Source organism: Pristiophorus japonicus, chromosome 16 (genome assembly GCF_044704955.1).
Source record: "Pristiophorus japonicus isolate sPriJap1 chromosome 16, sPriJap1.hap1, whole genome shotgun sequence".
NCBI classification, from domain to species: domain Eukaryota; kingdom Metazoa; phylum Chordata; class Chondrichthyes; family Pristiophoridae; genus Pristiophorus; species Pristiophorus japonicus.
The window spans coordinates 109,904,022-109,921,074 of NC_091992.1; the positions used below are offsets into that span (position 1 = coordinate 109,904,022).

General features: G+C 42.4%; 1 protein-coding gene across 1 annotated transcript in view; it reads right to left on the reverse strand.

Moving 5' to 3' along the window:
• Positions 1-17,053, reverse strand: part of sdk2b (sidekick cell adhesion molecule 2b) — a 460,427-nt gene that overhangs the window by 50,309 nt on the left and 393,065 nt on the right. The window contains exon 43 of the mRNA XM_070858209.1: positions 7,580-7,709. Within this exon, the coding sequence (XP_070714310.1) occupies positions 7,580-7,709 (130 nt within the window). The remainder of the gene's footprint in view (positions 1-7,579; positions 7,710-17,053) is intronic.

Consider the following 17,053-nt stretch of genomic DNA (forward strand, 5'->3'; position numbering starts at 1 on the left):
GGTCATGACAATCATAAAGTCATAGTTTCCATAAAAAGAAAAAAAGACTGTAAGAGAAGGGATAACCATCCATGACTATTAAGGAAATAAGGGATGGTATCAAATTGAAAACAAAGGCATACAATGTGGCCAAGACTAGTGGGAGGCCAGAGGATTGGGAAACTTTTAAAAGCCAGCAAAGAACGACTAAAAAAATGATAAAGAGAGGGAAGATAGATTATGAAAGTAAACTAGCACACAATATAAAAACAGATAGTAAGAGTTTCTACAGGTACATAAAAAGGAAAAGAGTGGCTAAAGTAAATGTTGCTCCCCCAGAGGATGAGACTGGGGAATTAATAATGAAGAACAGGGATATGGCAGACTTTCAACAAATATTTTGTATTGGTCTTCATGGTAGAAGACACTAAAAACATCCCAATAGTGGATAATCAAGGAGCTATCGGGAAGGAGGAATTTAATACAATCACTATCACTAATGAAGTAGTACTCGGTAAAATAATGGGACTAAAGGCAGACAAGACCCCTGGACCTGATGGCTTACATCCTAGGGTCTTAAAAGAAGTGGCTGCAGAGATAGTGGATGCATTGGTTGTGATCTACCAAAATTCCCTGGATTCTGGGACGGTCCCAGTGGATTGGAAAACCGTAAATTTAACGCCCCAATTTAAAAAAAGGAGGCAGATAAAAAGCAGGGAACTATAGACCAGTTAGCCTAACATCTGTCATTGGGAAAATGTTGGAGTCCATTATTAAAGAAGCAGTAGCAGGACATTTGGAAAAGCATAATACAGTCAAGCAGAGTCAGCATGGTTTTATAAAAGGGAAATCATGTTTGACAAATTTGCTGGAGTTCTTTGAGGTTGTAACGAGCGGGATGGATAGGGGGAACCAGTGGATGTGGTGTATTTGGATTTCCAAAAGGCATTCGATAAGGTGCCACATAAAAGGTTAATGCACAAGATAAAATTTCACGGGTTGGGGGTAATATATTAGCATGGATAGAGGATTGGCTAAGTAACAGAAAACAGAGAGTCGGGATAAATGGGTAATTTTCTGGTTGGCAAGCAGTAACTAGTGAGGTGCTGCAGGGATCGGTGCTGGGGCCTCAACTATTTACAATCTATATTAATGACTTGGATGAAGGAACCAAATGTAATGTAACCAAGTTTGCGAATGATACAAAGATGGGTGGGGAAACAAATTCTGAGCCGGACACAAAAAATCATCAAAGCGATATAGACAGGCTAAGTGAGTGGGCAAAAATTTGGCAGATGGAGTATAATGTGGGAAATTGTGAGGTTATCCACTTTGGCAGAAAAAAATAGAAGCGCAAATTATAATTTAAATGGAGAAAAATTGCAAAGTGCTGCAGTACAGAGGGACTTGGAGGTCCTTATGCATGAAACACAAAATGTTAGTATGCAGGTACAGCAAGTAATCAGGAAGGCAAATGGAATGTTGGCCTTTATTGCAAGGAGGATAGAGTATAAAAGCAGAGAAGTCCTGCTACAACTGCACAAGGTATTGGTGAGGCCACACCTGGAGTACTGTGTACAGTTTTGGTCTCTGTATTTAAGGAAGGATATACTTGCATTGGAGGCTGTTCAGAGAAGGTTCACTCGGTTGATTCCGGAGATGAAGGAGTTGACTTATGAAGCTAGGTTGAGTAGGTTGGGCCTATACTCATTGGAGTTCAGAAGAATGAGAGGTGATCTTATCGAAACATATAAGATAATGAGGGGCCTGACAAGGTGGCTGCAGAGAGAATATTTCCACTCATAGGGGACACTAAAACTAGGGGACATAGTCTCAGAATAAGGGGCTGCCCATTTAAAGCTACGAGGAGGAATTTCTTCTCTCAGAGGGTGGTAAATCTGTGGAATTCTCTGCCCCAGAGAGCTGTGAGGCTGGGTCATTGAATATATTTAAGGCAGAGATAGACAGGTTTTTGAGCGATAAGGGAATAAAGGGTTATGGGGAGCGGGCAGGGAAGTGGAGCTGAGTCCATGATCAGATCAGCAATGATCTTATTAAATGGCGGAGCAGGCTCAAAGGGCCAGGTGGCCTTCACCTGCTCCTATTTCTTATGTGCTTATGTTCATTTACGTTCAGGTGCGAAAAACAAGCAGAGCATTGAGTGGTCAAGGGACAACCGTTCATACCGTATCTACTTGAGAGTTAAAATGGTTACATCTTAATAGTCTGATCATTGAGGAGAAATTGTTTGACCACCAACTGAACCTACTGCAATATCAAATTAAAGAAAGTAATACGATCGAAGAGCTGTGTGATTCCCAGTTACATGTTACACACTGCTTCAACCAGTTGGTGAGGTCATCTCTAATGTAATGTCCATTAAAGACTCAGTCAGAAGCTACTGAAAATAATGCAAGAAATTTGAAACAGTTTCTACATCGTGTAACTCTATTATTGCATCTTACCGTGTATTACTGCTTCTTAAAAGTAAATGTATTTGTTAGTTCTAGCCTATTCATCGTATAGCATTATATTTATTGTTTTTCAGTAGACAGGAGAGCATTATGAGCATCTTATGATCTCTGATGTAATGTCTGTAAGCTTGTAATGTTTGTAGCTCCACACTGTGGATGTGGACGTATTGTGTACTGCAAGTGCAGGGTTAATAATAAACAGAACCAGGCAGATTTGCGGAGACTTCCGAGAGAGCTGCCTGCCATGTTACGAAGCTGTGTGTGCTGTGCTATGTGAATATATCACATTTGGCGACTGAGATGGGATTTTTTGGATGACATAAAGCTTAAATTTTGTTGGTGAAGGATTCAGCCAGCCAACAGAGAGACTTTGGAAGTTTCTGTCTTTGGAAAAAAGCTACAAAATCCGAGGTAAAATACATAACACGGCGTGAACAGCTAGGGATTAAAATGGCAGCACCCGTGGGTATATGAGGACATTTGGGAGAATATAGACACGACTGGGAACGTTTTAAAGCGTATGTGGATTGGCTAGAAATGTATTTCACTGCAAATAACACAATCGAAGTTCCAGACAATGCAGTCCAGAACCGGACTGTGTTTGAACATAAGAAAGCGATCTTCTTATCGGAGGCAGGTCCAACATTAAACAAAACCCTTGTAAATCTGCTTGTGCCTGACGAGCCAAAGGACACAATGCTTAAAAAATTTTTAACGTAGCTGGAGCAGCACTATAACCACAAACCATTAGAAATTGCTGAAAGCTATCATTTCAGGAATCAGAATCAAAAGGCTGATGAATTATCAGTGATTACATCGTAGCATTAAAAAAGCTATCGATGCCCTGTAATTTTGGAAACTTTCAAAACCGAGCATTACGGGATCGTTTTGTTTGTGGGGTGAAAAATGATGCGATCAGAAGGAAGTTATTGGCGACTGATGACTTGACTTTTGAGATTGCTTGTCAGACAGCGAGGTCAATGGCCATGGCCGAACAATATTCCCGAGAATTAAATAATAATTACAGTCGTCAGTCAACCAAGGTAAATCACCTGCAGGCTCAAAGTAAAAGACAATGGGGGCCAAAAGCCTCAGAAACTGGAAATTCTAACAGAGCGTCGAAGTCGTGCTATAGGTGCCTAGAACAACACATTGCTCAAAGTTGTTCATACGTGAAGGCAGAGTGTTTCTTCTGCAGGAAGACTGGGCATCTTGCGAAGGCATGCCGACTGAAGGGTAAACCAGTTTTTAAAGCTATGAGTCCAGCGTTCAAAGCTATGAGTAGAAATCCCAAGAGACTACATAGCATGGAAGAACAACAACAGGACAAGGAGATGTTAGAGTTACACGTCATCAGGAGCAGGAGGTTAACGGACAGCGATTCAGAAAGTATTAAAATCCAAATAGCTGTTGCGGGATTCAAGATACCAATGGAAATTGACATGGGTGCGTCCGTGAGTGTAGTACCGGAGTCACTGTACCGCGACAAATTGCGTGATTTCCAACTGGAGAAATCTAAGACAGAGTTGCGAGGCTACTCGGGAAAGAAAATTCCTCTGGTAGGTCGTATCACCGTACCGGTGAAATATAAAGATCAATTTCAGAACTTGCCTCTAATAGTAGTGAAAGGAGACAAGCCTGCCTTACTAGGAAGAAATTGGTTGAACTCACTGAAGCTGGATTGGAGTAAGATTTTCTGTGTGGAAGCAAGATTTTCATCAACGGATGAGGTTATCAAGCAGTATCTGAAGATGTACTGCGAATCGGGCAGTCCGATCCAAGGCTTCAAGGCGAGTGTCAGGGTACAGAAGGACGCTAGATCGGTTTACTACAAGCCACGTTCCGTACCATATGCACTCAAGGAGAAAGTTGAGCAAGAACTCAAAAGACTAGAGACTGAGAATATTATTTGTAAGATAGAACGATATAATTGTTGTTGTACCTAAGTCCGATGGTAAGGTAAGATTGTGTGGTGATTTTAAGGCAACCGTAAACCAGGTTCTAGAGGGTAATGTCCCCAATACATTGCCGAATATAGAAGATTTGTTCACAACACTGACAGATGGTCAGATCTTCTCAGAACTGGATCTTACGAATGCCTATTTACAGCTTGAACTAGATGAGGAGTCCAAGTCATGTTTGACTATAAATACTCATCTAGGCCTATATCAATTTAATAGGCTACCATTTGGAATGTCTTCCGCCCCTGCCATATTCCAAAGGGTGATGAACCAGATTTTGCAAGGTATTGAAGGGGTAGTATGTTATTTGGATGACATACTAATTTCAGCACTAAATAGGCAAATTCAGAATAACATATTGAATGAAGTCCTCAAACGGCTAGAGAAGTACAGAGTACGAGTGTCTGCTCATAAATGTTTATGCTCATAAATATTTAAAAACTCAGTGGAGTACTTAGGGTACAGAGTAGACAAAGATGGTTTACATCCAACTATGGAAAAATTGGATGCAATTAGAAATCCACCCACTCCCAGGAATGTCACTGAACTTCATTCTTCTTGGATCTTTTGAACAATTATGGGAAGTTCCTACCAAATTTGGCTACAGTATTACATCCACTGAATGAACTTTTGAAAAAACAGGTCCATTGGAAGTTGTCAAAAGAATGCGATACAGCATTCAAGGAGTGTAAAAGCAAATTGGTAGAGAGCACCATGTTAGTTCACTATGACATATCTAAGGAGCTTAAGCTAGCATGTGATGCCTCTCCGTATGGAGTTGGGGCAGTAATCTCTCATGTATTAAGTAGTGGGGAGGAGAGACCAATTGCTTTTGCTTCACGCACTCTCAGTACCAGTGAGAGTAATTATGCACAAATTGAAAGGGAAGCTTTGGCATTAATTTTTGGGGTCAAGAAGTTTCACAAATGCTTGTATGGTCGTAAGTTTACCATTGTTACGGACCATAAGCCCCTAACAGCAATCCTCCATCCAAAGTCCCCAGTTCCAACATTAGCTGCAGCCTGAATGATGAGATGGGCTTTGATTTTGTCAGCTTTTACATAGAATATTGAATACGGACGATCAGCTGATCACAGTAATGCTGATGCAATGTCTCGATTGCCTTCCCCATCACAAGTTATACCCGATAGGGAAGAAGTGTTTTATTTTTCATACATTGATGAACTGCCAGTCACAGCTGAAGAGATTGGTAGAGCAATCAAACGTGATCCAGTGATGTCAAAGGTGTATGAGTATATTGCAAATGGATGGTCAAACCAGGTAACAGACAAAGATACACATCCATTCTTCTTTCGTAGGAATGAATTATCAGTCGATAAAGATTGTATCATGTGGGGTGCAAGAGTGGTTATACCAAATAAATTCAGGTCCAAATTATTAGGAGACCTCCATGACCAGCACCTGAGGATGTGTTTGACCAAGAGTTTTGCACGCAGTTATTTATGATGGCCAGGTCTTGATAAAGATATCGAGTACATCGTGAGTCAGTGTACGACATGTCAATCGGTAAGCAAGCAACCACCACCAGTACCATTACAGCCATGGAAATGGCCTCCCAGGGTGTGGCAAAGGCTACATATTGATTTTACTGAGTTAGAAGGACAACAATTGTTCATTGTGATTGATAGCCATTCGAAGTGGGTTGAGGTATTTCCAATGTGGAAAATAACAACAAGTAAAACATTGGACATTTTACGAAAATTATTTTTTTCATTTGGCCTCCCTGAAGAAATTGTTTCAGATAATGGACCACAATTTCGTCCAGAAGAATTTGCACAATTCACGAGCAAAAATGGTGTGAAACATACTAAGGTTCCACCGTATCACCCTGCTTCGAATGGTGCTGCAGAGCGCACTGTACAAATTGTAAAACGTGCCCTCATAAAACAAATGTTAGATCCAAATCCAAGGAAACGACAGTTGTCATTGGATCACAAATTGGCTAATTTGTTGATTACATATCGAAATACTCCTCATACAACTACTGGTAGAACACCAGCAGAGCTGTTTCTCAAATGACAGCCACGAACCAGATTCTCGTTGTTAAAGCCAAATTTGGCACAGTCCATAGAAGAGACACAATTAAGACAGAAAGAGAATCATGATAGAGGTAGAGTAAAAAAGAGAAGAGTGAAATTAAACCAGAAGGTAAGAGTGAAGAATCATAACCATAAATGGTTAAAGTGGTTACCATGAAGAGTGGTGAAGATATGTGGTCCTCGTACATATTTGGTAAAGATGTTTGATAATGGACAGGTTAGGTTTGTTCATATTGATCATATTTTACCTACAGACATGGAAGGAGTTGAAGGTGGGAATGATTCAATTATTTCTGACTCATCAGATAGTTTTGATACACCAGCAGCAAATCCTAAATCCAATGTACTGGAAACAAATCCAGAAGAGAATCAGAATGAAAGTCTGAGTTTCAGTCAGGAAAACAAAGAGCCTGAAGTTAGAGTGAGTTCAAATGAAAATCAAGGAAATTCTGTGGAGGAAAATGTTCCTCAGGATGAGCCTCGAATGAGTGTGAAATCGACACCATGTTTGGAAGGTTCTGTTCGAGAGCGAAGGTATCCTCTTCAAAACAGAAAACAAGTGGTAAAGTTCAATTTGTAAATATGGAAAAAAAAAATAAGTTCATATCCTGTGTTATATATAAACATGAAGGTTATGTATGATGTTTGTTATGATGGCTTCTTCATTGAGGAGGGAGAAATGTAATGTCTGTAAGCTTGTAATGTTTGTAGCTCCAAACTGTGGATGTGGACGTATAGTGTACTGCAAGTGCAGGGTTAATAATAAACAGAACCAGGCAGATTTCCGGAGACTTCCGAGAGAGCTGCCTGCCATTTTAGGAAGCTATATGTGCTGTGCTCTGTGAATATATCACATCTGACATTCTCCAGTCAAGGGGTAATTGTCTGTCTTAGTGCATGCTCTGTCATTTGTGGCACATAGGTTTTGATTCATAGAACACTTGTTCTGCTTATGGAAACTGCCTTACTGATGTGAACACAAGTTAAGATATTGGGAGAAAGCCTGAGCTGTAACATTGGGCACAGTATGAATCAGTGTTATACACTTCCAAGAATACTCCAGCAATCTTGAGTAATGTGACATTCGTGACAGATTGATGCTTACCTGAGAGTCTGATATTTCAGAGGGCTTCTCGGTCAGGCTGCTGCTCTCTGCTGGGATTAGGTCATTGTATTTTGTGCTGACATCCTCATCTGAGTAGTGGAGGCTACCAGGACTTGGCCGTGGGGGTGATCTGTGGAAACGAGATATCTGTGAGAGCCTGTAATAAGCCTGGATAATGAAGTGCGTGACATTTTTATTCAGTATCAGTCAGCCTGTTATGATCATAGAAATGAAAGAAAATGCTCTAACAGCAAGACACACCCCATGTAACACCACATTGATAGCAATGGGTTTTGGAAGAGTACCAAGCAAATTTCAGAAAGATTCTACTTATTAATCTGTTTAAGACTTCACTAAAATTTAGAACTCTGTTCTTTCGGGTTTACACTGCAGGAAGTACAAATAATACCAGGACTGCACCAACACCAGGTTCAGCGGTAAATGTATTGGCATCAGTTTGTAAATAGCTTGAGGTGTGACTAAAAAGATATCAGATGAGTAATTTGCAACTTCACCATTGAGCTGCATGATCATTGTATTATATTTAATACCATGCTTTCACCTCTTCACAAATGATAGTCTCTGTTTAACATGAAAGCTGTGTGTACTTCATCGAACTTGAGCACCATTTAGCCCATACTTGGCATACAGACACAACAAAAATACTGATTTAGAACACCTCTGTAATGCTGCCAGCTTTGTATTGATAGAGCATAGTTACACAGTCACTATGTACTGCTGCCTCACATAATCATAGTGTTCCCATGACCATCCGTTTGTAGTTTACTTCATTTTTGTTGTTCGATAAGCAGAGTGAGAGCTCCCCCAGTGGCTCAGAGGTAAAGCCATTGTCAGTGAAGCATTCAGAGGAGGAAGATCCCAAATTAAATCCGTGGTCTGTCCTGAGTTTGTGAATATCAACCAAAGCAATTGCATGGGCTTGGCAGTTGGGCTCAGGTCCTCTTGTTAGGGAGGAGAGAAAATAGTCAGTTGATATTCCTGATTGCTATCCAATAATTATTGCTGTAAAGTGCCCCCCCCCAACTATGCTAGAAAAGCCTGCTGACAGTGACTGTCTAGGATAGCATATGGAGAATGGTCATCTTGCTATATCTTAAACTGCAGGAAAAGAAATGATCAATACATTGCAAAATCAATATATTAAAAAAATCAGTACAGTACTTATTTAATAATTGCATTGCCTAGTGTGATACAGGTCGTCGCCGAGAGCATGCAGAAAGCAAGCACAAGCAGCGGAAGGAGCGTGCGGCAAACCAGACTCCCCACCCACCCTTTCCTTCAACGACTGTCTGTCCCACCTGTGACAGTGACTGTAATTCCTGTATTGGACTGTACAGTCACCTGAGAACTCACTTAGAGTGGAAGCAAGTCTTCCTCGATTTCGTGGGACTGCCTATGATGGTACTGAGCCTTATAGGCTAGGAAGGTCTGTGTGTGTGCCAAATTAGCTGATTTCAGCTCAGACAGGTGTTGGGGTGCTACAATTGCTCCCAGTGCCCCTGTATTAAGGAAGGAACAACAGAGCAGGGGCCCTGCTCCTGACTTCGATCTACTGACCTCACTTAGAAGTGCCTGTGTATGGCCATCATGTGTGGCCTGCTCTCAGTTTCTGCCTAGACTCACATGTGAAGAATGGTCACTTGGGTGAGGTGCCAAAGGCAATGAGGAAGATCTGTGGAACCATATCCAAGCAAGGTATCAATACTTTCATGGGAGTAGATAATATTTGTGAGAGAAAGAAAATACAAAATGAGAAATAATAGGATGTTGAGCTTATCCCAATATTGATTTTAAAGCTTTCACTGCCACCTGTGACCTCATTACTTGTTGGTTAAGTGGTTTTATTTATTCATAGAACAAACATCCTATCCCACTTTTCCCGTTGATTTTTTGCACAGGAAGGATAATGAAACTAGTTTTTACTACGACCTTGAAGTGAATTATTTTACGACATCAGTAACAATAACTTTGCTGACACCACAAACATTTTTAATAATATAATGCAACTTGTAACACTAATATTCTCCAATGTTTGGCCCAAAAACCAAATTAATTATGAAAGGCCTCATGTTTCCATTTGAAACAATCAGGTAGTTTGACTCATTTTGGACGACACTGCAGGCAATTTATTTACATAAAGCTAAGCAGCACATGACATGGTCACACAGCACGCTGGCAGCGTGGATCATTATTTGTGCTGCAAACAGAACTCTGAATGTGTTCTCAGTCGTGCTGTCAATCCTAGCACAGTGATGACTGAAAGACTGATATTCAATAATATCATTGAGCTCCAACTTTCAGTACTTGCAGACACTATTGTAACTCAATAAAGCATTTGAAAGCGCAGGTGTGGCATGTCAGGCTGTTGGAACAGCAGCAACACCAATTCTTTGACAAAGCATTTCAATAGTTCATAACAAACTGCCCCTAACTGATTAAATATCTTGCCTGTGTACAATTTGAGCAATGGTCATTCTTTGGAGCCCAAAACATGACTGACTGGTTTTGAAGTCAGTACTGGAAGCGCTGTACATGGTCTGGCATTTAATAGTTTTCATACATTTATAGTGCACATGAATTAAGCCATATCGACCATTTAAGGCCCTAGGCTTAATTCTTGCTCTGAGGTGAGTTAGCTGATCTCAGCTGCGATGATGATTGAGATACTGCAATTGACCTAACTGCAAGTGGACTCAGAAAGTAAAAATTAATCGAGGTTCCCACTCCTCATCACTATAAATTATCCCTGCTGCAAAGCACACCTGTGTTAATAAATACAACCTCAACTGTGATGCCTTTCATGGGCAACTAGCCTGTTGAAACTCACTATTTAGGCTCACATATTATGAATGGTCACTTTGGAAAGATACTGAAAGGAGGCTGGCCACTCCATGTCCAAACAGGGCTCAGTTGTTAAAAATACAGCAATATCCTGAGTTGGCAAATAACATTTTCTGTGTGAGATATAACAGGAACTTGATCGTACACCAGTGCTTTTCGACAAGTTAGTATCCAGAAGCCCGAAATATCCATTTGTAGATTTGAAATAAACAGTTGCAACTAGCCTACCAATGACATATTTACATCATATTGGAAATTTGGACCCACAAATTTAGGATGTTAGAGGCCACGGATCATTTTAACAGGGTTATTTGTTGATTGAATTTCTTCATGTCTTTGACAGCTCTTTTTCATCCTCTTTTTCCTTCCAGCTTATCCCAACTGTACTGTCTTTCTTCTCACCCTTTTCACGATCTATGGTCCCTGACACCAAGATTAAAGTCATTACTTAATTTGTACAGAGCTATGAACAGAGCTAATAGCAAAAATGTTAGGAATGAGATTAATGGTTGAAAGAGTGAAACAGATTACAACCCTATTTAAGCAGATGTAACTGTGTGATTTTTTTTAAAGACTTGCATTTATATAGTGCCTTTCACAACCACAGGATTTCAAAGTGCTTTACAGCCAATGATGTATTTTTGCAGTGTATTCACCTTGAGTGTCATATTTGACCGTGAAATGAGCTTCCGACCACATATCTGCGGCATAACTAAGACCGTATATTTTCACCTCCGTAACATCCGTCGTCTCCACCCTTGCCTCAGCTCATCTGCTGCTGTAACCCTCATTCATGCCTTTCTTATCTCTAGATTTGACTATTCCAACGCACTCCTGGCTGGCCTCCCACATTCTACCCTACGTAAACTAGAGGTGATCCAAAACTCGGCTGCCCATGTCCTAACTCTTACCAAGTCCCACTTATCCATCGACCCTGTGCTCGCCGACCTGCATTGGTTTCCGATTAAGCAATGCCTCGATTTCAAAATTCTCACCCTTGTTTTCAAAACCCTCCATGGCCTCGCCCCTCCCTATCTCTCTAATCTTCTCCAGCCCTAAAACCCCCCGAGGTATCTGCGCTCCTCTAATTCTGCCCTCCTGAGCATCCCTGATTATAATTACTCAACCATTGGTGGCCGTGCCTTCTGTTGTCTAGGCCCTAAGCTCATGAGGTCCCTCCCTAAACCTCTCCACCTCTCTACTTCGCTTTTCTCCTTTAAGACGCTCGTTAAAAACTACCTCTTTGACCAAGCTTTTGGGCATCTGCCCTAATTTCTCCTTATATGGCTTAGTGTCAAATTTCTTTGTCTTATAATACTCCTGTGAAGCACCTTGGAACATTTTACTACATTAAAGGCACTATATAAATACAAGTTGTTGTTGTTGTAATGTAGAAAATGTGGCAGCCAATTTTGTGCACAGCAATATCATAATGACCAGATAATCTGTTTTAGTGATGTTGTTTGAGGGATAAATATTGGCAGGACACTAGAATGAGAAACATCAAAATAGTTTATAATTCGAAACAAAATGGGAGCAACTTGGGCCTGCAAATTAGACAATACAAAGCTAGACATGTAATGACTTTTGGTGGGGGTGGGAATAGGAGAAAATCCAAATAAAGCACATACACCTTTTGAGGGCATCGAACGCTACTTTCATATTATGCAAAGACCTGTGCCAGTGCCATTGGCTTCTGATTTCTGAGTTTCACACAGCCAGCTGTAACCCAAAAGGAAACTTGTTGGAATTCACTAAGATCTAGGTCCTGACACTGGTCCTGTCAACATTACTTTCAGGTTTTAGGCAGCTACGCGTGACCTGGGCCTTGGGAACCAGCAGCACAGGTCTTCGTGCAATATACAAGTAGCTTACGTGAAATTAAAGCCAGAGCAATGCATTACAGCTGAGTTAAAATGTGAATGTTTTTGTCTATTGTACTCGCAACTAGAAAAAGTTATCAAATGATAGGGTAGCAGCACAGCATATTGGAGCTCCGTGTTACAGAGGGAATGGAGTCAGGCCTGTGCCCGCAGTAACACACATGATGAGTTCCAGTCCAGGCATATGCAACTCAGGTGCTTGCTCACAGGGAGGGAGAGACTATCAAAGAGACATTCAGACAGGTCACTATCATGCACCTTACTGGCCAGTTTGAAAGCAGCACTGTTTGAGGATTAAAAGCATAATAATGGGGAAAATACATGGTATGCACATGGGAAAGGAAGGGGGGAAATGTATTTGTATTACAATTACATGTATTACAGATTAGATCCTGATGGCTTAGTGGGTAAACTTCCTTTATGGTGTGATATTTGGCCATACTGACCAAGTTCAATCCTCAGCTTGTGTAAAGTTAGCTGATTTCAGCCATGCAGCAATTGAGTAGAGAAGAGAAAATAATTAGCCAGGGTATACGATCCTAATCATTCTGCAGTGGCCTCTACAACACCAATTTATATTTATTTAGTGTCTATGATGTCGAAAAACATCCCAAGGCAGTTCACAGAGAAAAATTGGGCACAGGAGCAAAGAAGTAGGAGGAGTTATCAAAAACTTGGTCAAAGAGGTGGGTTTTAAAAATAGTTTTAAAGGAGGAGAGGGAGGTAGAGAGTCAGTGTGGTTTAGGGAAGAAATTGTCAATTTCTAGGTGGCTGAAGAGAAAGGGGATAGACAAGAGACCAGAATCAGAGGAAAGGTATTCAGAGGAAATTGTAGGACTGGAAGAGGCTACATAGATAGGGAAGGGGGAGACCATGAAAGATTTAAATGCAAGAATGAGAATCTTAAATTGGAAGCTTTGGGGGACTGAGAGCTAGTGTAGGTCAATAAGATTAGGGGTGATGAGGGAGCAGGACTCGATGCAGGAGAGGATATGGGCAGCAGAGTTTTTGAGCTGAAGTTTTGGAGGATGTATGATTGGAGGCTGGTCAGGAGAGCGTTGGAATAGTCAAGTCTAGAGGTGATAAAGGTTTGGATGAGAGTTTAAACAGCAGATGGGCTGAGGTAGAGGCAGAGACAGGTGATGTTACAGAGCAGGTTTGTGTAATGGAGAAGATGTGGGGTCAAAGCTTAGTTTATTGTCCAATAGGTTGGCATCATTACAAATAGCCTGGTTTAGCCAGAGACAATGGCTGGGTAGGGGGATGGAATCAGTGCCAAAGATACAGAGTTTTGGTGGGGGCCTAAAATGATGGTTTTGGTCTTCCCAATGTTTAACTAAAGGGAATGGTGGGTCATCCAAGACTGGATGTTGGACAAGCAATCTAACAACAAAAAAGTGAAGGGGGTTGAGAGAGTTGGTGGAGAGGTAGAGCTGAGTGTTGTCAGCATATATGTGGTAGCTGAACCCATGTCTGTGGTTGATGTTCCATAGGGCACCACACAAATGAGAAATAGATGGGGGCGAAGGATAGATCCATGGGGAATCCTGGAGGTAATGGTGTGGAGATGGGAAGAGAAGCCATTGCTGGAAATGTTCTGGCTATGATCAGTTAGGTATGAGTGGAACCAAGGGAGGGCAGTTCCAGTGAGCTGAATAACGGAGGAGAGGCGTTGGAGGAGGACGGTATGTTTGACCACCTGAAAGGCTGCAGAGAGATTATCGAGGATATCTAGAGATGGTGTATCATTGTCACAACCAAAGTTCCCTGTAAGCCGCTCTTTGTTCTGCACAGTCTGTTTCATTTAATGCGCAGTTCCTTTAAATTTCTGCGCGTGCAGTATTTACAATGTAATAGCCGGTGAGCGGCCTGTGCGGGACCTTTCAGATTACTGTAAACCTTAGCAAGAGCACTGCTCACAATATAGAGGATGTCATTTGTGACTTTGATTAGGGCCTTTTCAGTGCTGTGGCAGGGGTGGAAACCTCATTGGAGAGAATCAAACAAGGCGTTATGGGAAAAATGGACATGGATTTGGGAGGCAACAACGTGTTCAAATAATTTGGAGATGAAAAGGAGTTTGGAGATGGAGCAGTAATTTTCAAGGACAGAGGCATCAAGGGGTGAAGGCAATTTTCAAAGGGATGGGACACTACCTGAGGGGAGGGACCCATTTACAGGCCCCAAGTTTCCACACGTGGCGAAAAAGGCGCCCCTCAGAGCTGGGCGCCTGTTTTTCGCGCCGAAAACAGCGCTTGAAAAATAACGCGGTATTCTCGAGCTCCTTGGAGCTCGATGTCTGCTTGGCGCGGCGCACAGGGGGCGGAGCCTACCACTCGCGCCGATTTTGTAAGTAGGAGGGGGCGGGTACAATTTAAATGCGGTTTCTCGGTGCCGGCAACCCTGCGCGTGCACGTTGGAGCGTTCGCGCACGCGCAGTCTGAAGTAAACATTGGCACTCGGCCATTTTTAAAAGTGCTGCAGAAAAAGTGAAGATTTGTTTCTTGGACCCCTGCAAAGGCTTGTATTTTAATTTTCTTGATATTTCTGTGTGTGAGGAAGTGTATTTAGCAGCACTGCTGAATAAATCACCTGTTGAAATCAGTGAGTTCAGCTTTTCACTGCTAAACTTGCAGAACCGGTGCCTGCAAATTAAGAACTATGTGTTTGGAGAAATAAAAGTGCCAATTCAACTTTGCAATGGATCAACTTTGCAATGGATCAACGTCCACCAAGAACAAAGAATTTCTTGCATGAGGAAGCAAACCATTGCATAATATGTGGTGCACCCATTCTGCAAATTTAAATATAAAGATGTCGATGTGGCTGCCTCTCCCTGTCCAAATGGCCTCAGTCAGTCCCCCTCACAGCTCGAAGGCTGCTGCTGTTCTTTCTTCGGCTCCCGGCCAGCCACTGACGCCGCTGCAATCCCATGGCCGAATGGCCTCAAGTCCGTCCGGGTGCTGCATCTTTGCGGGGAATGAAGGCCTGCCTCAAGCACCAAGGCTGCTTGCTGCCTGCCCCTGCCGTCGAGACCGACGCCACATCGCTGCCTCAAGCACTGAAGCTCAGCACCAAGGCTGCTTGCTGCCTGCCCCTGCCCCCGTGACTGACGCCACACCGCTGCCTCAAGCACTGAAGCTCAGCACCAAGGCTGCTTGCTGCCTGCCCCCGAGACCGACGCCACACCGCTGCCTCAAGCACTGAAGCTCAGCACCAAGGCTGCTTGCTACCTGCCCCCGAGACCGACGCCACACCGCTGCCTCAAGCACTGAAGCTCAGCACCAAGGCTGCTTGCTGCCTGCCCCCGAGACCGACGCCACACCGCTGCCTGAAAGGCCTGCCTGAAGCACTTTCACACAGGTAGGAACATGGTTTATTTAATCTTTTCTTTGCTTATAAATTTTTATTCAGGTTGGATTTATTTGTATAATATTTGTATAAGTATAACTAAGGATTGATTGTAGAATTTAATGACTTCCCTTCCCCCCCCCCCCCCACCTCGTTCCCTACGCCTAATTTGTAACCTGCGCCTGATTTTTTAAAGTGTAGACAAGGTTTTTTCAAGCGTACAAAAATCTTCACTTGCTCCATTCTAAGTTAGTTTGGAGTACGTTTTCACTGTGGAAACTTTCAAATCAGGCGTCAGTGGCCAGACACGCCCCCTTTTGAAAAAAAAAAAATCAGTTCCAAAGTGAAACTGTTCTACCTGACTAGAACTGCAGAAAACTAAATGTGGAGAATTCTGATTTTTAAGATACTCCGTTCTACACCAGTTGCTCCTAAAAATCAGGAGCAAATCATGTGGAAACTTGGGGCCACAATTTCAGTTAACATGTGGGCCAAGAACAGAAGTCAGGTGGTCAGCAGTTTAGTGGGAATGTGGTCAAGGGAACAATAGGTGGGTCTCATGGATGGGATGAGCTCAGAGAAGACAGGAGAGAAACAAGAGAAAGACACGGCTGAGTCTTGGGGGATGTTTGGCTTGGTGCAAAAGAGGAAGGGGAACACAGCAAATACAGCTGAATGGATCGTCTCAATCTTCGTGTCAAAGAAGTTTATGAGCTCCTCGCATGTTGTTGGAGGTGAGAGTGGAGGAGATGCAGAGAGGGGTTTAAGGAGATGGTTGGTAACATAGAAAAGAAGCTATGGGTTATCAATTGCTCTTCATGATATTCCTGGAGTTGTGAACAAAGAATTTTGAGACCTGACAGCACTTTGGCGTGGTCCATCCAGATCTGGTGATGAATGTCTACACTAGATATGCTCAAGTCAATTCCCCTTGGAATTGAGGGAGTGAAGGTGGGGCCATACCAGGAGGAATGTCCAGGATGGAAGAAAGTATTGGTTTTACTGGGGACAAGGGCATGAATGGCGGATAAGAGGGAATGGTTGACCAGATCGACAGGTGCAGAAGTATTGTGGTGAATGGAGGGCCAATGGTTAGGCAGCCGGCATATTGAAAGTGCAATTCTAAGTGACTTTGAGATGCCTTTTCCAGGGATGATGCAGAAGGAAGTCGGGATGGTAGGAGTTAGGGTGATGTGGGTGGTGAGGGATTTGTTTCTATTACTAGGAAGATCAAGGGGTATGGCGAGAAAGCAGGAATGGGGTATTGAAGTTGCATGTTCAGCCATGAACTCATTGAATGGTGGTGCAGGCTCGAAGGGCCTACTCCTGCACCTATTTTCTATGTTTTCTATGTTTCTATAAGGAAGTGGTCAAAGAT